The 23,109-nt window shown below is 53.8% G+C and overlaps 8 protein-coding genes across 8 annotated transcripts; 6 read left to right on the forward strand and 2 right to left on the reverse strand.

Moving 5' to 3' along the window:
- Nucleotides 1-347: 347 nt before the first annotated feature.
- On the forward strand, nucleotides 348-1,712 carry LY79DRAFT_528329 (uncharacterized protein; the record flags this gene model as incomplete). Its single annotated transcript, XM_060556011.1, has 2 exons — nucleotides 348-458; nucleotides 570-1,712. The coding sequence occupies 2 exons, from the start codon at nucleotides 348-350 to the stop codon at nucleotides 1,710-1,712; spliced, it is 1,254 nt and encodes a 417-aa protein (XP_060407856.1).
- A 718-nt stretch (nucleotides 1,713-2,430) lies between these two features.
- Nucleotides 2,431-3,528, forward strand: LY79DRAFT_707871 (uncharacterized protein; the record flags this gene model as incomplete). The annotated part of the gene is made up of 3 exons (XM_060565062.1): nucleotides 2,431-2,741; nucleotides 2,820-3,266; nucleotides 3,376-3,528. The coding sequence occupies exons 1-3, from the start codon at nucleotides 2,505-2,507 to the stop codon at nucleotides 3,526-3,528; spliced, it is 837 nt and encodes a 278-aa protein (XP_060407857.1). The 5' UTR covers nucleotides 2,431-2,504.
- Nucleotides 3,529-5,166: 1,638 nt separating this feature from the next.
- On the forward strand, nucleotides 5,167-5,448 carry LY79DRAFT_475014 (uncharacterized protein; the record flags this gene model as incomplete). The annotated part of the gene is made up of 1 exon (XM_060553226.1): nucleotides 5,167-5,448. A coding segment is annotated over one exon (282 nt), but the record flags the coding sequence as incomplete, so codon positions are not given.
- Nucleotides 5,449-8,585: 3,137 nt separating this feature from the next.
- Nucleotides 8,586-9,475, forward strand: LY79DRAFT_571531 (uncharacterized protein). The gene has a single exon (XM_060559258.1). It carries the CDS (start codon nucleotides 8,782-8,784, stop codon nucleotides 9,046-9,048), a length of 267 nt encoding a protein of 88 aa, XP_060407859.1. The 5' UTR covers nucleotides 8,586-8,781; the 3' UTR covers nucleotides 9,049-9,475.
- A 493-nt stretch (nucleotides 9,476-9,968) lies between these two features.
- Nucleotides 9,969-14,205, reverse strand: LY79DRAFT_584595 (uncharacterized protein; the record flags this gene model as incomplete). The annotated part of the gene is made up of 7 exons (XM_060560414.1): nucleotides 9,969-10,766; nucleotides 10,848-11,571; nucleotides 11,895-12,051; nucleotides 12,130-12,517; nucleotides 13,680-13,723; nucleotides 14,034-14,082; nucleotides 14,119-14,205. The coding sequence occupies 7 exons, from the start codon at nucleotides 14,203-14,205 to the stop codon at nucleotides 9,969-9,971; spliced, it is 2,247 nt and encodes a 748-aa protein (XP_060407860.1).
- A 4,099-nt stretch (nucleotides 14,206-18,304) lies between these two features.
- On the reverse strand, nucleotides 18,305-19,924 carry LY79DRAFT_674533 (uncharacterized protein; the record flags this gene model as incomplete). The annotated part of the gene is made up of 1 exon (XM_060564318.1): nucleotides 18,305-19,924. One exon carries the CDS (start codon nucleotides 19,922-19,924, stop codon nucleotides 18,305-18,307), a length of 1,620 nt encoding a protein of 539 aa, XP_060407861.1.
- Nucleotides 19,925-20,814: 890 nt separating this feature from the next.
- LY79DRAFT_674534 (uncharacterized protein) lies at nucleotides 20,815-21,435 on the forward strand (the record flags this gene model as incomplete). The annotated part of the gene is made up of 1 exon (XM_060564319.1): nucleotides 20,815-21,435. The coding sequence occupies one exon, from the start codon at nucleotides 20,815-20,817 to the stop codon at nucleotides 21,433-21,435; it is 621 nt and encodes a 206-aa protein (XP_060407862.1).
- A 391-nt stretch (nucleotides 21,436-21,826) lies between these two features.
- LY79DRAFT_679596 (uncharacterized protein) lies at nucleotides 21,827-23,061 on the forward strand (the record flags this gene model as incomplete). Its single annotated transcript, XM_060564525.1, has 4 exons — nucleotides 21,827-21,971; nucleotides 22,048-22,737; nucleotides 22,770-22,801; nucleotides 22,987-23,061. 4 exons carry the CDS (start codon nucleotides 21,827-21,829, stop codon nucleotides 23,059-23,061), a joined length of 942 nt encoding a protein of 313 aa, XP_060407863.1.
- Between the last annotated feature and the right edge of the window lie 48 nt (nucleotides 23,062-23,109).

Genomic DNA, 23,109 nt, shown 5'->3' on the forward strand with positions numbered 1-23,109 from the left:
GGAAGAAGAAGAAAGAAGTTAACAATAAGTCAACGAAGAATTGGTGGAAGGTCCGACCAATCGACTGCACCTGCACAGTGAGCAAGAGGGGCTTCGAACACAGTCCCTGGGTCGAGAACATCATCTTTGAGATGCTTGTGTGTCTTGATTCTTTCTGTCGTCTGTCCGTCCGTCCGTCCGTCCGTCTGTCTGTCTGTCTGTCTGTCTGTCTGTCTGTCTGTCTGTCTGTCTGTCTGTCTGTCTGTCCCTCTGTCCCTCTGTCCCTCTGTCTGTCTGTCTGTCTGTCTGTCTGTCTGTCTGTCTGTCTGTCTGTCTGTCTGTCTGTCTTACTGGACGGCATCATCATCATGGGTTCAGACCAAAGCCAGCATCACCAGCAACAGCACCAGCAGCACCAGCACCAGCAGCATCAGCACCAGCAGCAGCAACCTGGCCCCTTCGCCAGCACCAGATCCCTCGTAAGCCTACATCATCCCCTCTAGGAATGCAGGCTTAAGGAGGAAGCCTCAGACATGCGCGAGCTGTTAAGAATCACGCTAATCACGCATGGTTCCCCCTGCTGTATATAGACCGCCGTTCAAAGCTACCAGTTTTACCAGCACCCAACCGATGCCAACCTGGGCCGCTGGGCAACGTCTGCCGCCCCTACCATTACTGGTCACCAGGCCGCAGCCCTCATTCACCACACTGAGAACCACGCCGCCGGTATCACAGCCCACCTTGCCAACCAGGGTGTGACGACGACGCCACGCCAAAACCTGGTGCAGTCGCATATGACCTACCTCCGAAACCACTGGCCCAACGGCCAGTGGTACCCCGACACCTGCAGGCCCAGCACCGACCCGCCCTCGCTCGATGTGCTTACGCCGTTCAAGTCCATGACGCAGCACTGGCTTGCGCACTCCCAGGGCCGTCCGCTGTTTGACCTCTGGGCGCAGTCCCCCCAGCGCGGCATCATCTGGCAGGTTGTCAACGAAACCCGGAGCACGGGCCTGACGAAGCGCGTGGCTCAGGAATCCCTGCGTCGTGTCAAGAGAACGTTCCCAGCCGCTGCCGCCCCGAGACCCAAGCCAGCCGCTCCCGCTCCCACCCCTGACCCTGCCCCAGTGTCTGAGCCGGAGCCCGAAGCCCCGCGCGCCGATCCTCTCTGTCCCCCTCTTGCCGCCGACGACGAGTTCGCGCCCCCCGCCCTCGGCCAGTCCAAGCGCCCGTCTTTACGGTTGACGACCACCTCGCTGCCCCCCCTGGATTCCGCCCTCGAATTCGGGTACAGCCGGACTCCGTCCCCGCCCCCAATGCCTGAGTCAGACGACGACGAGTCGGACGTATCAGTGGACGGTGTTTTGGGGGATCTCTTCGGGCAGCCAGGCATCCCGCTGGCTCCTGTGTCCAAGAAGTACAAGAGGGTCCGCGAGCTCGGTCTGGCTGCCGCCAAGAAGAAGAAGGACACGGCCGAGACTTCCGCGCGTCGTCGACGTTGCGCCGAGGAGAGAGCTACTGCCGCTGCCGCCGAAGCTGCTGAGATAGGAGAGAACGGGCTTGGTGCCGAAAAGATCCAAGACATTGCTGAGGTCCTGGCGGATGCTGCGTCGAAGGCCGTGTCGCGGGCCGCCAAGCGCCACTACGGGCATCTCTTGCCGCCAGGTCGCCGGGCCGTGATGACTAAGCGTGCGAAACAAAAGACGAAGGAAATGGTGACTGACTATCTGTGATTATATGTGTGAAGATGATGTAAACGGCGGGGGTGATTGTTGTGCTTGGTGTCTTTTGTGTCTGTAGTGTTTTGTTTTTGTTATCTTCTGTTTCGGGGTTGATGATTGTTTTCGCATGTTGCTTTCTCTTTCCATCTTTATTTCGTTTAATTAAGCGCGCTACTGTGTTCTTGCGGCGCCTCCGAAAAGAGGAGCGCTCGTTCCGTCCAATATTTCCAGTACCTGTTCTCACAAAGAGTGTGGCACGCGTGTGTGTATGAAGGATCCAGCGTGATCCAATGGAATATAGGCCTCATTCACTGTGTCTTGTCGTAGTTGCGTCTTAACAATAGAGAGACTGTAGATCAGCTAGCTGCCCGGGCTGCGGGCCTAGATCCTCTACTGCCAGCACGGGACGTTAGTAATAATGCATTGCAGACAGCCTAGTTAGCAACGCTGAAAGTTACATGGAAAGACTAGGGAGAGGAAACCCTCCTTGAGTTCGGTACCGTCTCATGCTATATAGTAGTCCTTTTATAGATCCTTGGTCTCATCGTCGTGCAACAGGCTCAAGTTATCACCAGATCCCACGTACACGGCATGCAGCATTATGTAATCACAACCAGGCATCGTGACTTCTTAGGTAGACGACAGGCGCAACCTTTTATTTTGTTACCTCGTCTCCTTGTATCTCTCTTCTTCCGTGCTATCTTCTCGCCGCATCTTCTCGTCGACTATTCTTTCTTATTTTTCTTGTCCGTTTTTCATACAACCGACTCGAACACATCTCTGGCACTCGAAGCTCGAGCGACCATGTCCAATCCCCAGAAGCATAAGATCCAGCGCCAGTCCGACGCCCGCCGGTCCGCTCAACTCCAAGATGGCGGCGTCACGCCCCATCTTTTCCGGGCATGCCTCAGGTCCGATGGAAACCGCCGATCCGTCGCGCTGCCCCGAGCCCCCGCCCGCGCCAGCGTTAAGCCCGAGGATGGCAAGCCTGGTTCACCCGAGGCAGCTAGCACCAAGAAGGATGAACCAGCCCCCAGCCCCGTAAGTATCAATTGAATCTCTGTAGTGTTTTGGTTAGGCGCCATGTGTAGGTAACAGATACTGACTCTTGACAATTAGATAGACTTGACCGAGCAGGACGTTGATGCAATCCTCGACAATAAGAGCCACGAGGACCACGAGGCGCGGTTACGTGTGTTCGAGCCTGGCATGTGGCTTAATGACGATGCCATCGACGTGATCCTCCGGGACTTTTCTGCAAGGAACCTACGCTTCGGGCGCGTCGGTTCTACAGAAAGCACCATCCTCCAGCGGTCCCAGTCCGAGCGGATCCCAGCTGCGCTGCGGAAGCGGTTTCGGTCCTTAGCAATGACCGATCTTTGGCTTATGCCTGTGTGTGACTCAGGCCACTGGGTGCTGTTTGTAGGCCATGGCATGGACACAATCGACTACTTCGACTCCCTCCTTGTCAACGGCTACAAGACTCGGATGGTGGCTGTTTTAAACGACTTTCTCCGGTGCGTGTGGGGCACCGACGTGGCGCTCCCCGAGCCGCGGACGGCCATGGTAAGTAAGAAGATTGCGACGTGGCGTCTCCGAGACGTCTCCGAGAGAGAGACGACAAAACATGCCACGAGATATTGTACTAGGCTGACGTTGGATCGTGTCCTCGCAGTGCCCCCAGCAGCCCAACGGTTTCGACTGCGGGTTGCACGTCCTGCGCAACGCCGACATCGTCACTCGCCATCCAGGCAGCCATCACATTATCCCCTTCTTACCTAACGAACTGCGCGCATACTACAAGGCCGTCTACCAGAGCTTATTGTGAATACAACGTTGCTTTTCCTTTTCTTTTTCTTTCTTTTATTTTTCTATTTTTTCTTGTCTTGGCTTGCTTCTTCTCCTTTTTTCGTTTCTTCTTCTTCTTTTTTCATTTTTTATTCATACACAAGCTTTTCTGCTTCTGATTTGAAGCTGCGGAAGGACCATTACAAAAGTACCTCAACATGTTTGTTCCCTTGACCATGTGTGAAGAATGACGCGTCATGACGTGGTATGGTTTGTTGTACACGCGGGACACCCCGCGACGTTCATGTCCATTACCTTATCTAGTAGGTAATCACCAAGGTAAGAAGTGCAAGCAAGCAATGATGTTGCTGCCACTTGCCTCGGCTCTTAACAGCATGTCATCAATGACGTACGTACGTATTCCGCCTGAGAATGTCAGGTAGGTAGGTAGTTAGATATCTGGATGCAGCTTTGCGACTTCTTACCACCCAGGCAGGCAGGTAGGCCTCTCTAAGAACGGGGCTCTTGCTGCGATGCAAGCAACAGAGCCGCAGACCCACTTTTCCAGCGGCCGGTTTTGCTGTGCGTCCGCCGCCGCTAAGACGCATTAGGATTAGTACGAGTACTCCCCTGTCGTCTTTCCTTCCTGGATCCGTCCACCCTTGTATTTCTTGCCCCCTTGCCGTCAAAGCTTCCTACTTCCATCAGTCCACAACCTCGTTGATGATGTTTTCGTCGTCCACTTTCTACAACAATATTACCCAGACAGATAAGCAAACGGACTACTGAGGTAGGTCGATCCAAGCAAAGCTTTGCGACGCCCGTCCGGCTGATTTCCCTCGCTCTTACTCACAATAAGTGCCGCTGGAATAGGTACCGGGTATTCATTCATTCTACGGGCGACGACACGCGAGGCTTTTCAGCCATCTACTAGCAACATCAGCAAATCCGGCGATAAATCATGTTGAACACGCCTGTGCTGCCTTCCGAGGTCTTGGCTCGTATTGTCCTCGAAATCCATCATTTCCCCACCCTCCGAGCCCTATCCATCACCTCCAAGACCCTGTCGGCCATGGCATGCCAGTCCCTCCTCACATTGGCCCTTGCCCAAGATCGGTGCAGGATGCGAGATCCTGGTAGTCTCGTTTACGGATTCGATCTGTCACCCCCAGGCGCAGGCAATATAGACGACGACCATGTGCTGCCTCCAGATGACGCGCAGTTCGAGGGGGCTTTTCGCATGCCGCTTGGGCATCCGACCTTCCTCTCAGACTCTACTACCTCTGCTTCTTCTGCCTCTACTCTGCCGCCTCCCTCCTGCGCTGCTGCTGCTTATCGCTACGAAAACACAAAGGCGGCGTCATTGCCGGTCGTGCTATGGGCCTCCTTGCAGCCGCCCGACCTCGCTCTCGCCTTCCTTGTCGCTATCGAGCGCGCCGACCTCAGGCATATCTGGGCCATTTTTTTAATCCCGAGCACCACCTGCGGCATAACCCGCCGCCCATGGTCCCCCACGGACCTCCCTATCCCACCACACACCATGTCAAATGCCCTCCACACAGCTGCCCGGAACGGCAATACTGATGTGGTCCGCTGGCTGCTTGACCGCGAACATCTAGCTATCTACCACCGATCCGTACTCTGGCCTCATCTTGGCAGCATTGCTAGCCCTTGGGTCATGAAGCCTGTCGACATACCTACTGTCCCACCATGCCTTTGCCCTTCGAGACACACTAAGGCATACTCAGCCGCCACATTAGATGTTGCTCCTAACGACGACGGCTTACCGTGGGTAACAGCGCTGCACATAGCCTTAACACACAATCAAATAGATACTGCAAGGCTCCTTGTTGAGAGAGGAGCTAACTGGGCAACTGCGCCATTTGGTACGCGCGGTGTTACTGCCTTAATGGTTGTCTGCGCCAACGGAATTGTTCCGTTCCTTGATTACTTGGTTGAGAGGACTTCTTCTTCTATACCTGAAGCCTGGCAACCCTTGACACCTCAACCCCGCGATTTCAACGGCTGTGGGTACTCGTATTACATGTCAGCGGTGGGGAGCGGCGCGACGAGAAGACGTCTTGAGAGTCGGCTTAAGGCTCTGGAGACGAGACTGCATGTAAATGGTGGTAACCTACAACACACATCTTGGCAGGTTCAGGCCGATGGACATTGAAGACGTACATGTAGCCAAGGCTACCCGCCTGCTAATCTGCATCTCTATCATTGCGGCACATTAACAGTCAAACTAGTAAGATAATCTCTACTCGCCTTCTCTTTCTCTCTCTCTCTCTCTATACGACACCTTTTCCGTTATACGCAGTCGGTCTTGAATGGCTCTCCTGATGGGTGTGCTGACATGAGTTGACAAACCTAGAAGAAACCCACACCGTGTGCTTCAGTTCAGTCGGATGAAGACCGATGGAAACGCTGATGCCACGAAGGCGCGACACAAAAGCATCTCAAGTAACGTGTGCGTGAGCTTTGGAGCTTGAAAGAGACCGAGATGCACGACGGCGAGCGGCAGGATGGAGGCAGAATGGAGACGGGAAGTTTGCCATGAGCCGTGGTTGAATGTGGTCGGCCCCGGTCACCAGGCATCAGCATGCAGTCATGTGGACAGTGGAAATAAGGCCGAGTTTGTAGCAGGGCTATGGAATGATGTTTGGTATCGAAATTGGGCCACCTCAAGCGGATCGCGCCTTGATTGCAGAAATGACCAAGATGCGGCAACAACAACGGCGGAGATTGACAGCTGCAGTTAATCCATCTAACAGCGGCCTCTGACCGCCAATGCACAAGCGGCAACAGCTGCATAGGTATGCGCTGATTTCTCAGCCTTGACCGCAAACACACTCGCGTCCAGGCACACACAGGACGACGACGACCTCGATAATGATACTGCCATGCGGAAACGATCACATCTGCTGTTGCGTCACCCTCTCGCGTCCCAAGCTCAGCTATATCTGTTACTTTGGTGACCCAAGACCCCACCCCATCGCCGTTCCCTCGCCGCGCATCGCTCCTCGCTTGACCCTGCCCGCTGCTCTCTTCCTTGTCATCACTGCCGTCCTCATGCTCGCCGTCGATGCCTTTGCCCTCTTCTGAACCTACACTCGGACTTCCACACCCTTGTGATAACCAGAATGCCACCCACCGTCACCGACGCGAAGCGACGCGGCCTCCGTCTTGGCGACCCAACCTCTCAGCTACGATGGCCTTTTCCCTCCATCAGGATGTCATGACTGGGTATGCTCTGCTGTGTGCTGTGCTTGTGCCCTCAGCTCGTATCGGCCAGCCTTTGCAGAACCATTTCGAGTAGCTATTTGCGCGGGCGGTTTTCGAACCGAGTCGTTGCCTGTTTTGTTGACCAGAACTTTGTGTCTGGCTCTTTCAAGGGCGGCCGTGTCCGTTGCGAACTGGGGAGAGATGGTGGACTGGGCTTTGGCTGCACCGCTGGAGGTGGCGGACTGTTCTTCTCTCGTAACCCCTCCTCCTCCTCCTCCTCGCAGCCATCGAAAACGACGGAGGGTTTGTTCGCTGGTAAATTGGCAAGCGTAAGTGAAAGCTGGCAGAAGAAAGAAGACGTTATGGCCTTAGGCAGTAATTAGCTTGTTGGAAATGCGCTCCGGCTGTGCGAACGCCGGTGGCCGGGCCGGAAGAAGGAAGAATTGTGGCGAGTCCCCATGGCTGGCCGGGTTGACAGCCCACACACACCATTAGACTCACAAGTCTCCGCCATTCCCATGCCACTCTATGCGCATTCCTTCTCCCAGAAGAGACGAAAGAGGCGGACCCAGTCACTTACCTAATAATAATCGTCCTTTAAAACACTCATCTTTCCGTCAGCGCGGCGCATTGCTTTGTCATGTGTGACCGGATGAGGAACCGAAGCAAACAAACAAGCAGGCGGGAGGGGGGGTATGTACTCAGCAAACCAGGTTTATTTCTGGTTGTTCCACCGCATAGACAGCTACCTTGCAAGTACTCGGTACGTAGTCGGTACATTCTCGGATTCCTTGTTGACTTTGGATGTTTGACGTCGCTTCATTATTTATCCCCCTTGCACCACCGGTCTCATTGTGGCGCTCTTGTACCATTCATTCACTCCTTCATTCATTTGTTGATCCTTCTTCTTTCATGTTGCTATTGACCCGTCAGCTCACCTGGACCCAAGGACTCAATCCAAGAAGAAGCAGCCTCGAAGATTTGCTCAAATGCCCGCCTCACCCCCTACCAAGTCGCAGCCGGTCCCGTCATCTTTGATATGGCCATTATCGGCGTCTTTGCCGCCTTTGCCGCCTTCGCCATCCTCACCTTCGCCGTCTCCATTCTCATCGTCTCCATCGTCTCCATCCTCCTGCACCGTCTCGCGCATCCGCGTCTGCCTTCCCTCGCCCGTCTCTGCCGCCACCACTCCTCGATACGGAGACACGCAGGTCGTCAACATGGCCTTCAGCAACAGCTTCGTCCCAACCCCTGGCGTCCCTCACAGCCTGCATGTCCGCCGTCGCGGGCCCGTCCAATCCATCTACGGCACCATCGACTGCCTACCTCACGTCACAGCATAAAATCTTTGCACTATCCACCAGCTCGTCCATATTGACCGTGGCACGAATCCCAGTCTCGACTCTGCCTCCAGTTCCACCCGTGACGGTGGGTACGGTCAGACCTGGACAATGCGGATCTTGCAAAGGACGGGTTCGTCTTGCAGGGTTGATTCAACGTTGACTGGCTGGCTGGTCTTGAGACTATGCCACACCACAGAATAGAAGAAGGACGGTTTTGACTGAGTGCTCTGACCGTTTTTTGGTGGTGGCTTTGTTCCCCTTTTTTTTGTTTTACTTCTTGTCACTTTTGAAAAGCGGTGAGCCTAAGCGCGTCTTGGCACGAATGGTCAGAAAGACACTTGGTCTCTGGGGGCTCGCGAGGGTGTCATATAATGTATCATCTATCTCTCTATCTCACTTTTCCTAGATGTCTTGTTGTCCATCATGGTATACCCCACTTTTCTTAAGGTGCGCCGCTCGCTATGATGCGCCGCTCGCTATGCATGTAAGTTATATATAGGATCTAACTTTTGTTACTTCTACTTACTTAGAATTAAGCCTTTTAGACCTTCATTCCTATATGCCCTGCTGTGTGCTCTAACTTGTAACATTTTCCCTCCTCTTAAACTTATTAGATTTGTCTGTTAGTCACCTATTCGTGATTATTCGTTCGTTTTGTTGCCTATCTATCCTTGTTGATTAATCAAGTATTGACGGCCGCATCCCCTCAGCTGCCGACCGACATGAACCTAATGGCAGCCCTTCCTCAATGCCTGGCCGCCTTACCCCCTCATGATGCCTTTATTTGCTTCTTTCCACACATCCCTTCACCTTCATTCCTCGCTCAACTCACACCACTTCTGCTTCACCTGCCCCTCCCTCGTCCGTCTGAGCGCCGTTTTATGAGCATAGGTCCTCTAGGTAGCTGCACTATATTCATTCTAGGGCATCGGGAAGAAGCAGAAGACCAGACCAGATTCACCTTCCAAATTGGTGACTGTAATGTTTGAGAGTTTGCATAAGTCTGCACGATGCCCACACAGGCGGGCGTGCCACTGCAGACAGAGCGCTTGTCTTCTCTGGCTGAACCAATGTCCGCTGCCGCTCATTTCCCATCTTTCAATCTACAGTCTCGGTTATCTTTGATTTACGAGTGGTAACTGAAGGCGGTCAGTGACAGTGGGAAAGTAATAGTGGCGGCGATGGGCTTGTTCTTGAGGTGGATGAAGGTGTTGCGACTGTCGCGTCTTTTGACAAGGCGATGGATGCATCATCAGGTGGTTATTGATTCCTGCTCGTCTCCCGAGACTGCATGCGTGCAGTATCATATAGCAATCACCGTAGGTACCTACGTACCTGTTTTACTGTACGGAGTAAGTGCAGGTTAAAGCAGGGAAGTAAAGTGGGGCCGATGTTGACCAAGTACGTCACTCACTGATTACTGACTGATCGTGTTATGGTATGGTGTGGTGTGTATGTAGTTGATTGACCTTCTATCTGTGTATCTATGTGGTGGCTGCTTTATGTAGCCCTTGTGGGATTACTCCTTACGTACCAGATCGGGGGTATAAGCGTTATCGTCAAGTAAACATTTCCTTCGCATTCACTGAGCCTAGTCTTTGGCCTAGTGTTTATGGCTCATTCTAGGTATCTCGACACACAAAATCTTAGCTTACGCTAGCGCGGACTCGTATATTATATAGCAACTGAAGCAATCTATACCTATTGATTACTCCAGTGCACTAGTTCGTGTCACGCCAGGCGGGCGACCCACCCAAGCTGCTACGTGCGTAATGCAACTATGATAACATGAACCCGACTTGCCCTAAGAGAAGAAATAAAAGAAATGCCAGACTTGCCGTCCCTAATCTAACCTCATAATGCTTGCTCCCTCGTCCATGTCCTATCTGATATCACACCTCATGTCGCGTCATCTTCCGCCTGTCCCGTTCATCAAGCGAAATTTAGTCATCATGTAGCGGAGGATCAGTATGTGCACGCAGCTTCTGACGTAGCCATCCTGCGTTGATTCTCGAGCTAGATGCCGCTTCTGTGCATCAGACTCGGCTGATTCGTCCCACGACCCCTCTGCCAGGACGGCGTTCATGTACATGGCTGCACAGTTTCTCGTCTTTCGGTCCTCGGCCTGTTTGCCAAGCATTCCTGCGCCTGCTGCCTCTTCATGTCTAACGGCATCGCGAGCATCCATGGCTGCTATGAAGCCCTTGATCTGCTCCCTTAAGGCAGAATCAAGCGGTTGGACCGTTTCCAACATATTGACAGTGTTGTGTGAGCGAAGAGCACTCTCCAAATCACGACGGTGCTCCGTCATCTCATTGAGGATGATGCCAGCCAATGTCGATTGTTGGCAGTCACGCCATTCCGCCTCTGTCAAGGAATGGATCTGGCCTGTGCGCAAGGACGTGACGCTGGTCTGATTCGGCTGCGTCTCGTAGCTTTGCATTAGAGCGCGGAGATTGGTCTGTCGATGACGGAGCAGCCTGACCAGTGCCACCCGCTCGACCGTGGTGCGCGGGATGTGCGGGCCCAGGGGTACCAGCTCTTCGGCACGCGGGACGCAGTTCCAAGATGTAAGGACAGCACCCCCAAGGCAGACTCGTTCTAGGTTTCCGTCAAGGGTGGGCGGAATCTCGTTGTTCTTGGCGACTTTCTCGGCGAAGGCCAGCACGTATACACCGCAATCAAAAGCGTTGGGTTGTTGAGGACACTAAAGATGGTGATAGTTATGTAATTAGTATTACTCCTGACTGGATTGTGGGCATATAATAGGTTGGGGATACTGGCGTACCTTGGCTTTTTGCAATGTAACCTGAAGACTGGCATCGTTGGTAACCCACCGCAAAAAGGTTAACACGGTTTGGCTGGGTGCATCTGCAGGTGATGCGGTAGACGGGTCGGCAGACGGGGCGTTTGACGAGACTGTAGAAATGGAATTGAACTCGGTGACAAGGTTTCGAACCGGTTCCCAGAGGAAGAGAATCCAGTGGTCTCTGTTATGGTTCAAGAAGAGGAGAACCTTGCTCTTGGCTATGGTTGTCTGTAGCTGTAGACGCCCTCGTTCCGTCACTTGCTTGGCGGCGATTGTTAGGCTGTGAATAATACCGACGGTTGTAGACTCAAGCCTCTGGCTAATGGTTTGCATGACGGTATCGTTGAGCCAGGTGGCTCCGTCTAACCTGGAGGCACTTTGCAGGATGTCTTGTAGATCGACTCGTCGTATTCTGCTGCGCGACGTGTAGTGCGCGGTTTTAGGCGCAGCAGGAATCACGGAGATACGAGGAAGCTTGGTAGGCCTTTCCAGTGGCTCAAATGCACACGGGGAGACAATAAATCCGGTGTTGCTGAGAGAGCGCTGATGCTTGTATCGAGGCTTGCAATCGATGCTGCTTGGTAAAGCGATGGAGTTGAATTGAAAGGGGCTACGCTCGTCGGAAGCAAGATGCGCATATTGCGGCGCCGCCTCGGAACTGGGGGGGCCGTCGTGGCTTTCGTCAAAGGCAGTCAGCTTCTGGCTGTTTACGGCTGGGTGTGCCAAAGCCATGCCCTCGTCTTCAAGTGACCATTCAGGGATAGTTGATAGGTTATAGTCGCCGCCGTTGTGATCATCGTCGCCGTCGTTTCCCTAAGTCACGGGCTGTAGGAGATCGTCTTGGGCGACGTCAGAAGCAGGCGTTTTATTAGCATCAAGAAAGGTGCTGCCACAGTCGTGTTCATTGGATGCTTCGACGTCGGCAAGTGGTGGAGGAGTCTTGGCGGCTCGTGGGGGAAGTCGGCCTCGTTTTGCATTCCTGAAATTGGCGACACAGCGGGGGAGGAGAGGCCCAGTGATTGTGACCTGCGCTCACAATCGGGGGACTCGGAAACGCGACTTGGGGCTTGGGGCCCAATATCAGTGTGCATATCTGTGTCTGAAGCGTTTGCGTCGTCGGAAGCAGTGGCTGCTCGTTTACCCTTTGGCTGGCTGTGCTTGAGAGGCCATGCGTGTTGACTGACTATAGGTAGAGAGGCAAGCAAGCGAGTCAGTATGAGTTGGAGAGAAGAGTGAGAGGATCGGGGCAAGTGCAACGTACTCGATTGGATGGCTTGGCGGAAGCGCTTGACGGCGGCTTTCTGACTGACTTGGCCAATCAAACACTGGGCCCGGTAAGTAAGGTAGAGATCAATTATGCTGTTGGCGGGGTGGCTTTTGCAGAGCTTAGTGGTGGCTTCGGCGCAAGGACGGGAGGCAATAATGGTGTCGCCAAAGAGGAAAGCAAGGGCACCAAGAGAAATGTTATAGTGGCGAAGGGCTTTATTCCAACGTCGACTGACGTTTCCGCTAACGGCTTCGATAGACTTGGAAAAGAGTTGGTCGTTGACGATGTTCAGTATGGTGAGGACGACGTTCTCAAACGCCCAGGGGCGGAAGTCGGCGCCGGCGTGAGCAGGATCAAGGGCGAACTCATCCTCCAGCCGCTTCTAGAGCCGGATAAGGGCGTTTTCGGGGCAGAGTTTGCCGTTGGAGTTAAGCTCTTTGAGGGTGTCGAGGAGCGTCATGGGGGATCGATTGATCAATAAGGAAGAAAGTGTGGAAGAGGGAGAAAAAACGGGGGTCGAGATTGATTGGCGACGACAGCAGATAGAAAAAAGAGTCGCTTAACTGCACGCACGGCGACTACCTGTTTGGGGGAAGGGCGTTGAGGAGCGTCATGGGGGAGCGATTGATCAATAAGGAAGAAAGTGTGGAAGAGGGAGAAAAAACGGGGGTCGAGATTGATTAGCGACGACAGCGGATAGAAAAAAGAGTTGGTTAACTGCACACACAGCGACTACCTGTTTAGGGGAAGGAGGTCATATAGCGGATAGTTTAGCAGTTAGGTAGGTACCTTGGGCTGGCCTGCCGGGAGCCCATGAGGGAGCCCATGAGGGAGCCCATGAGGGGGGGAGGAGGTTACATAGCAGATAGTTTAGCAGTTAGGAAGGTACCTTGGGCTGGCCTTGCCGTTAGCCTAAGTGGGAGCCCATGAGGGAGCCCATGAGGGAGCCCATGAGGGAGCCCAAAAGTGGGCTCCTATGGCGACTACCTGTTTGGGGGAAGGAGGTCATATAGCAGATAGTTTAGCAGTTAGGTAGGTACCTTGGGCTGGCCTGCCGGGAGCCCATGAGGGAGCCCAAAAGTGGGCTCCTATGGTGCCTGCCGTCCGCCACAGCGCCCTTAGCGTGGGTACATATGCACCTAGGCGGTACGTATTATCTAAGCACGTAGACATAGCAACCCAAGAGTCAATCCCGACCGCTCTATCTAACACCGGCTTCACCATAGGACGCTCTATGACAGACCTCACGCACTCTACGTGCACACGCACCACCGCCCTAATTAGTAGTATAACTTAATTCTGTAGCAAATATTTCATCATATCTATCTACAATCTTGCACCGACAATCCACATCATGACAGCGACGTCTAGACCTCGGCGGCTAGTAATCTTGTGTGCCTGTTTGATATGTAGAGGGGCCATCCATTTATGAGCAGTGCTGAGCCTTGGTTTCTTGCTGTACTATAGAACGTGAGTAAGTCTTCAGTACCAGCTGTGATGTCTTATCGTGTCCTGCTCGACTCCTTATCGTACTCCCTAGATACCTGGGCACCTCGGGCCGAGAAGGTGGGCCCCGGCAACTGGGTCCCTAATGTGCCCAATGTGTTAAACCACTAGTGCTATCCCATTGAACATGGGAGCAACCCATTTCAGTGCTAGCAAGACTACATTCTGAGTATGGGTATTTCGACCTAGGCGTTTTGGTATATCGACCCGACTAACCACTTTTAGTAAATACGCCCCGCAGCCCCAATAGGGAGGGCCAGTTTCCTTAGTTTCGCCGTTGGGGCCGTGAAGCCTACGTGATCAAAGTACATTGAGATTTTGTGGGTGGGCTCACTGCGTAAGTGTAATGGTGGGTTGGCTACCCAAAGTGGTGGTTAGTTGGGTCGATATACATTTCCTAAATCGACCCAGGCACTTAGGTACTTTGGTAGATCGACCCAGCTAACCGCAAAGTGGTAGTTAGTTAGGTCAATATACATTTCCTAAATCGACCCAGGCACTTAGGTACTTTGGTAGATCGACCCAGCTAACCGCAAAGTGGTGGTTAGTTGGGTCGATATACATTTCCTAAATCGACCCAGGCACTTAGGTACTTTGGTAGATCGACCCAGCTAACCGCTTGTGGCAGTCAGCCAGCAAGCCCCACCGTCACAGCCACACAGTGGGCCCGCCCGCAAAAACTTGATGTATCCGTACCTCGACTAGGTATGCGATATTACAGAGCGGTTGGTTGGGTTGATCTATGTACCAATTCACCTAGGTCGATTTGACGAAAAACGTGTCTTGCAGGCTTGCAGCTCCCGCGCTGCTTGCATATTTATTAGTCTTACTCCCTCGCGACCCCCCTGTTGTCACCTTCCAAGCCAGCGACGCAGCAGCAGCATTCTCTCTCTCTGCCACACCTTCAATCGTCCCGGCGTTGTAGCAACGCTTGAGTTCGCCTTTCGCCTTCTACCCGTCCTTTGACAACGTTCCTCGTCCGTCGATCAGTGGGCGGTACCCCTGCCTTGCACCTCGAAGACAATGGTTTCAGCCCATGGAGCAACCTCGCTGTGCCATGTGGCCAAGCGCCGGGCGGATCGTGACCGGCATGCGTCTAGTATGATGAGGCTGGGCGATGGACTGGTAGGACTCTTGACTGATCCGATCCTAGTTGCGCACCAATTCCGTCTTGTACCCCGCCACGGCGAAGAAACCGCAGCTTATTCAGCCTTTCGAAGATGAAGCCGTTCCTCGCGCCGAGAAGGTTCTGGAGATCAAGAAGCGGGCATCGCATCGTTGACGCTGGAAGCTCTCACGACACCGACTCTTTCTGCGACTACAACCCTGCACCACCCCTCTCCCCTTTTGCCCAGAGCAAGAGGAGGACAGTCGCTGTGCAGGCCTTGCGCTAGGCTCAAGAGCGTGAAGCACAAGCAAGAGGTTCCGCCATTTGTAAGCCTAACGAAGAGAAAGGCGCGCGCGGGCAAATAGGCAAGCTTTGATATTCTTTGCACGCACAATAGGAATTGGACAGCTACCCCAAGATTGTATCGGCAAAGCGAGGACGGCATGGACAAGGCATTGGCCCAGATGGCAGCAAGCTTGTGAAGAAGTACGGCGCTCTCCCTCGACTGATCTGTGTATTCCTGCCAGCGTGCTGCATCAGCTCGCGCTAGGAAGTGTTGATGGAACCTAGGGCCTATTGAATATAGTGAACTAGACCATCATTCGAGATAAGACCGGATTGCCAGAACAATCCTGTAGGCTACGATGAGGAACGGCTTTGATCCGACCAACTGTCCCCCCCCCCCAATGGGTCTACCACAAGTTATCACACAGTACAAGGAGTATCCCCAGTATCAGGTAGACACTGCCTCTTGCGAGGGGTTTCTTGGTCACTCATGGTTCTGCACGTCCGGGATTTGGGCTGCGTCGACTGTGAAGGTGTGGTTGTTGCTTGGGAATAGTAGTCGCTGTTGTCTTTTTCTCGGGAGAACTCTGCTTTGGAGAAGGGATTTTGTGATGCAGCACGCTTGCAGTGCGCTCGACAGTCGCAGAGATTCTAGGAGAGATCGGCACACACGTCGTTCAGAATGTATGTGGGATTAAATAAATGGCGGCAATCGGCTGTCCCCAAAGCATTAAGAATCAATAGCCAAACCGACTTGGGAGGCGGGGGTTACATGTAACACAAGCTGCAAGGCAAGGCCGCTAGCTTGGTCGAATTAGAGGGCCACTTGACCGGTGACACATTTGTGAGCGCTCCTCCGCTTAGCCGCATGCGCACTCGCGCCAGGTACGTTATGACGCCGCCGCAGCCGCCACCACTACCAGACATCCATCTCTTTTCCCCCTTCCATTTACTGACTGGCGGCTCGCTTCTCTTAATAGCCATGGCTCGCCTCTTCCTACTCCGCCATCGACTACGCGCTCAATCCGCATCCCTTTCAACGCAATTGAAGCCAACTCAACAGAGCTCTCGAACATACGCGCCTAGGAGCCGCTTGATCAAACAAGTACATGGTCCTGTTGCATAGGGAAAGAAGAAGGGGCTTTCTGCCAAGGATGCTCACAGTCGTTGATTTGGCGTAGGCCATAGTCCTAGGGGCAAGGTCAGCTAAAAGCGCAATAAGTTAAATAAAAGGGCTAAAATAGGGACAATAGATAGATAGTGGCAAGTAGTCAAGCACCGCAGTGCGCCAGTTGCTATGTAATCGCAAGACGCTCAACAGTCTCCAAGTCCGCGAACCATTACTGCGTGCGGTCCTCCTATAGTCCTAACAGGGAATCATCAGTTACAACATAAACATATAGATTTACACCCTTTTCTCTGTCCACCACCACACCAGAGTGCTTTAGAGAGCCAGCGCTCAATGCTTAGCCAGCAAGGCAGGACTCAGGGGCCTCCTCGACATAGAGAGTATTTATGCCAACCGCTTTAGTTAGTTAAGCGTTCACACCTCCCGCCGTCTATCAAGTATCCCATCCCAGGCCAGGAGCGCAGCCAGCAGCTCACAAAAGGGTCTATCAAGGGTAGGATATTCCGTAGCTCCTTGGTAGCACCATCTCAACAAGGTAATACCAGGCTCAGTCGCTCACGCAGAAAGAGGGTGTCTAGGGCGCGGTCTGGAACAGGTAAGCAATAAAGCTAGCTGCTGTACCAAGGACGCTGGCTTCGTCGAAGCTCTCTAGTTAGGGTGTCCTTATGGCAGGCTACAGGTACCTATCCACCCTACCCCTCAGGTACCTGGGTACCTAGGTAGGTAGGCATGGGACTGACACGACTGCTAGCAGAATAATTACCAACCAAAACCCCCGACGATGGAGTATTCTCCTACAACCGCGACGACGAGACCCCGGCGTCCAGTAACTACGGCCATGCTACGGTCCAGATCAAAATGGACAACTGTTTTCCTCACATGTCCGTCAAATCTGAGTTCCCCTTTTCGACGACACATCTTCCATCTTCGACAACGGCCCTAGTCGCTCTCGATCCCGTTATCATGGCCTCGTCTAGTCCAACGACAAGATCATGGATTCACCATGGGTTAATCAAAACCTCCTTCGTCCCAAACACTCGTCACCCATCATGCGACAAGAACCGCGGTATCTGCACAAAAAACCTCAACCGTTGGAGCGCCTCGCTTGAACACCATCATGTTGATGGGTCAGACAGTGTACGGCGTCCATCGCTTCACCCGATGCTTTAGGCCCCCTCGTGGTTCACGAGGAACTTGGAGCTCAGGCCCGACGACCAAACCGTCAACACGTACCAAGTCCTCCCAACGCCACGCATTCCAAACCATTCACAGCCTATTTATTGGTCACCCAAGACGTCCTGCGCCAGGCCATGCCGCAAGGTAATCCGAGTCCTCACATATTTCCACACTGTGTTCCCCAGCTGACAATCATCATCATCCCAGTCACGCGTCTCTTCTCTTACTCCCCAGCGACATTCAACCTGTCACCAACAATACATCTTTTTTGCTAGCAGGATTGCTTCTTTCCACACTTGTCCATGAAGATCTCGAGCATGTCCCTGTCCACAGCCATTGTTACCAACACCCACGGCTGGGAAAGGCAATTTGAGCAGGGACCGCTGCAGTGAAAAGCTCCTGTGCAATGGTTCTCGCCGTTCCAGACATAGCAATACTGCCAATGCAGACTTCCGCGACGCCAATTCAACAACTCCATCCGCGTAGACAGGGTGAACGAGCTCCATTCGTCAGAGGCACAGGCAATCGATTGACCTAGAAGCGAGGAGGTATCTGGCTTTCTGACCAGAACAGCAGATGATGATAAATCCATGTAACACGTTTGACCAAAACAGAATCCAAGTCTATCCCCAAGTCTCTCCACATCGCTACCAACAGCCTTTTGAATAATTTACTTTCTCTTCTTTCTTTTCCAGAAGTCCCCACAAACACATCATCATACAGAACAAGGAGGGGAAAAGAAGGAAGAAAGGAAATCTGAGCCACTGACACCGCAACTCAATCTTGCATCCCGAAGGGATTGGAACCAGAGCACCGACGTCCCGCTCTGTATGTCTTGATGTCTGCTCCACCCGTTCATTCTTTCTCATCCGACACAGCCGACCGCCCTCCCACCCCCCCAGGAGCGAAAACAACAACACCAGCCTCGTTTGTCCCCGCTAGCCCACCAAGGTAGGCCAGGTCGGTTATTCAGGGAAAAAGGTCTTCTCTATACTGCCAACAAAAGCATCAGCTATATGGAAGAGACCTTTGTTCGCCTCCGTCACGTGCGTCATCTGCGTTGCCTTGTCGAGCTCCTCCATGATACCCTGGAGGTCGGCGCTGGTTCGGCCCAGCTCCGTCTGGAAGTCAAGCATCATTGAGTATTGGGTCTGGTAGTCGGCGGCCGCCTTCTTGGCCTTGATTTTCAAAGTTAGCCCGATGGCCTGGTACGTCTGGAGGGCCCACGTAGCATCGCCAAGGGCCTCGAGACCCCGAGCACCCTGCGCCACCGAGATATCCGTCCTAGCCTTAGCCGCTTGGTCCCTTTTGCCGGCAGCCAACATGTGCTGTCCCACATGGACCGCCTCTTGGAGCACGTCGTAGAGCCCGGCCATGCGGTCCTGAAGCATGACAGAACTACCGAGGTCATCGCCGCTGTCAAACATGCGCAGGAGAATAGGCAGGTTGTCGGCTACGTAGCTAATACTTCTTCCAAGCCTGTCGCCCTGATGGGCAGCTTCCCGCTTGTACCCGAGCTCGCCACGGAGCCACATGCCGACTGTGGACGAAGGAAGCAGATGCTTGACGGGAACCCAGAAGGTGGTTATCAACAACCCTTTGCCGGGCAGGGTCGCCCGCTCGGAAATAGTCAACATCAGCTGTCGCTTGACGATTAGGGCATCTCGATAGCCGTGTCGCAGGACGCGGGCTACGTCATCGACGAATCTCTGGTCCGCGGCGCTCATATGTCTGATAGTAGAGCGAGTGTCGTCCAAGTAGGTCTTGATCGAGAGTGAGTTTGGCGTGGCGGCATCATCGACTCCTGCGTCGGGTCTGGTCTCGCGTTCCTTCAAGCGCATGTGGCCCTCGAGGCACTGCTGCATGACCTCCCCTGCGAGCCCGCCGGCGCTGCGTTCTAGATACTGAAGACTGCCGTACATGTCGCCGGATTGCTTATATACGGCCAGTTCGGCGTTCTTTGGCCATTTCACCGTGTCCGAGACCCAGGCTTCAACATTATCACTCCGGCTGCCCCAGCCGGTGAGGAACCGGGTCAGACTCGCTGCGCCGGACACCACAGCTCCCAGGCCAGGGGCGACAGATACCCAGTCCAAGAAAGTGACCGTCACACCGATGACAAGAACTAAAGCGAGCAGCAGTCCAACAGCCCAGATCGGGGGAGAGTACCGCCATATGGTGCGTGCCAGCCACCAGGCGATCCACATGGGGCCGACGGCGAGATTGACGAGCCAGAGATAGCGCTCAGCCGCAGTCCCGGTCGTTGGTATCTCTTGGGAGGGGGACGGGGACCGTTTGGGACGGTCGTCTGCTGAGGCTCGTCCCCTATGGCGATGGCTGACGGGCTTCCTGGACTTTGGCGGGAGGATTCGAACGGGTTCGTTCGAGTCGGACAGGGCAGCGGGTGATGCGTGTTCGTGTCTCACATCACTGTTGTGTCCAGTCGAAGGCACATTGTCAGAGTTGAACGAGGCGGCGTCGGCGGGGTCATGGTCGGAATGATGGACGCCGCCCCTACGCATCCTACGATCCGCCTTTCGCATCATCCTCTCCAGCCTGGAGGCTTCATTGTCTTTCGGACCCATACCTAGAGATGCAGCAGGGATCCGCTCGCTATTACAGTATCAACGCTTCTTGGACGGGGAGGGTATACACACCTATGTCCAGATAAGGGCCCTAATGCGTTTAGAGCTATATATTGGAAAAGCCTAGTTCGTGGCTGAAATATGACGCCTTACGCCCAGGGTGAGGGGCGAGAGTCTTGTGCGTACTGGTTTTGTTCTCACGATGGCGTACAACGAGATACACTGATACCGGGGCCAAGAATAGAAAGGAGTATGGTGACGAAATGAAGCTAACTTTGCCGAATCTCGCAAACAATGCTCTCCTTTTTATTGTGCGGCAGGCAAGCTCAGAGCCTGTGTATTCACAGAGTAGCGAAGCGAGGCGCAGACTCCAGAACTACCACGCATCCATTTGGCGACAGCAAGACAGGCGTCAGGCCAGATGCCACGGGATATGACATACGACAGAACGAACCCCTATCTCCCTCTTTTTACATCTGTTCTCATCTTTGTGACCAACTAACAGGAAGGCCCAAGCCGCTTGGACCGCAGCCGCCGACGGGGATAGGACGGAAAACCACAATGGAGCCTCCAAGGCAGGCCCGTGAGGCGGTGACAGAAGCTCACAGACCCAAGCCCGTCAAAGGTTCTCAAAGAATCGCTCGCCGGAGCCACGTCGCAAGGCCGTTCGGCATTGGTTGTCTTTGGCATCAGCTATAACCATGACATACTGGAGAGTTAAAGCAGTCGCAGTCGTTGTCCGTGAACAGGAGGCGGCGCTGCTACTAGGTATCTATATAATAGCAATTGCGCAATAAGCCCGTCTCGCCTGGCGGAGCAGCACTTCCTAGTCCATCTATACACGCTACCTCAACCTCCTGATCGTCAACGCCCATAGTTGAGAAACCACAATGCGGCTATTCTTTGCCGTAGTACAAATGATTGCCGGCGCTCTCATATTCAGACACGTCGTTTTTCCCTATCTTCGCGCCCTGACGGACGAATCCGAGACAAAGCCCATCTACAAGCCGCCCGTTCGGGCTTTGGACGGAGAGAGCATGTACGACGAGGCCAATGTGCACGTGTGTGCCGCAATACACGCCCTTCGGCTGTTACGGCGCAACAACCCGCATACGGCGCCGACGCCGTTTGAGTTCTTCCGGCTGGATTCCAGGGCCACGCCCTTCTACCCGCAGAGCCTTGCGTTTCCGGGGTCGTCGGCGCACACGGAGCTGGAGAGGGTGGTCGAAAGCGCCGCCAGTGAGATTCGTAGCCGCAAATGGGCCAAAAACCAACAGCACGGCCAAGCCCAAGGGGCCGACGGCGAGGGGTTGACATACGACAAGGAAGATAACGGCGTCGTAGACGCCAGCTACGTCGTGGCGCAGATGCTCGTCGACGATGCGGCCAGGTCGTTTTACATGACCCATGTTGAGGCGCACAACAAGAGATACAGCCAGCGTTTGAAAGCGGAAGAGGTTGTCTGTGGGAACTTGTGGCGCGACAGGGGCTGGATGGTTCGCAGCGGGTGAGCCGTCTGTCTCCGTCAGGCGGCTTCAAACAGACAGACAGACAGACACAAGGGCACATCATGATGAGGTTTGGTTTGGTTTCGTTTGGTCAAGCGAGATTAGACGGACAGGACAGGGGGGGGGGGAAGGGTCTAGGATTGGCGAGTTATTTGTTTGTCATTATCATTTTCATCATTGGTCGCATTTGACGTTTTCCACCCCTGTGTCTGTCTTTTAGTCTTCGCCCCCAGTAGCGGCCTTGATCCATACAGCCGCCGTCGTTCTCAATCAATGGGTTTTAGTTGGTTATAAGACAAACGGAAACCGTGTGGAAATTGGATAGAATCGGGCCGAGTGGAATTGTGCGTGGGAGTTGGAACCAGAAAGGAATAGCGTGGGACCGACCAAAAACATGACAACTACATGTACGGACCCAGGAGACGTTCGTAATTACACAATACCAACCATTCGCGCCGTAGCCAGCACCACAGCTACTTCACCAATAGCGAACAACATGGCCGACGCCATTTATACAAGCGTCGTGACCGACAAGAGCAGTAAGTGTGTCCTGCACCTAGGTCCGCCTGTCTGTGCTTGAGGCCAGTTGTTGCTGACGACGCAATTTCTGAGCAGGTAGCATCGTCGAGTTGGCGAGGAAACATCGAAACGAAGACGAGGCAGGGCGAAATGCGGTAGCAGCGCATGCCAGCCAGAACAGGACAAGAGTCGACCGACGCGAGCGCGCGCGTATGGTGTGGCGCAAGTACCAGGATCTTGTCAACAAGACGCCAAATGACGAGACAATTGACGTGTTGAAGAGTGTCGACCCGGACTTTGCCTATCTTGAGCACTTGGGCTGGAAAGACCAAGCGGCGACAGAGGAAGGGGAGGACGACTGGTTACCCAGCTGGAGGAGCAACAAGTTCTTCTCCGGCTATTTGAAGGGTACATTTAGTGGATGGCGAAAGGAATGGGTCGATGAGACACAGGCGGCCAAGAGACCAGTCGACGCAGCTGCCGGTGACGTCGACCAGATTGGGAGGATTGGGAGTCACACGGCTGCCGGTCAACGACGAGACGCTCCGGGTGGACGTGAAGACGATGCGGGCGCCGCTGCTGGAATAACGGCCGCACCGCAGGTGGCCAAGACAAAGAACCAAGGTTCCGCTTTACAGGATAGTAGACAACAATCGGGTCGGAGTGAAAGGGTTGTCGGCTTGGGGACTGAGAGGGAGACGGACGGGGTTAGCCAGGGCGACGACGATGTAGACGACGAAACGCTGGAGGGGTTTTACCAGTGGTACACTCTGGTGTATCGAGGGTGTAAGCCGCGACAGGAATAATGGTGGTGATAGTGTTTGTGGTGACGATTGTTTTGTTCAACCAGGTAGGGCGATATTGCGGGGTTGCAAGTAGCTTCATTGAATGGCTATTTACGGCTGGTATAGAGTACAGTACCCACCCATATAACCGTGCGCTTGTATTCTTTGGGATGCTACTACACCTACCAGTTGCGAACTGTCAGGGATTTTTCCACTGCAGTTCCCCGCTTACTCTCCTTGATTGGTCCAGATCACCCACATCTACTTTACCATGTGGGTGGGTGGTGGACACCTAGGCTACCTAAGTGCTAAGCCTACTTCGTAGTACCTACTGAATGCCAGTCTTGCTTAGCTCTGATCGATAAGCGATACG

The sequence above is a fragment of the Colletotrichum navitas genome, assembly GCF_030913465.1.
Source record: "Colletotrichum navitas strain CBS 125086 chromosome Unknown LY79scaffold_127, whole genome shotgun sequence".
Classification (NCBI taxonomy): domain Eukaryota; kingdom Fungi; phylum Ascomycota; class Sordariomycetes; order Glomerellales; family Glomerellaceae; genus Colletotrichum; species Colletotrichum navitas.

Bases quoted from the DNA above. Each gene is read 5' to 3' on its own strand.
- LY79DRAFT_571531 (XM_060559258.1), top strand. From the start codon at position 8,782: ATGAACCTAATGGCAGCCCTTCCTCAATGCCTGGCCGCCTTACCCCCT.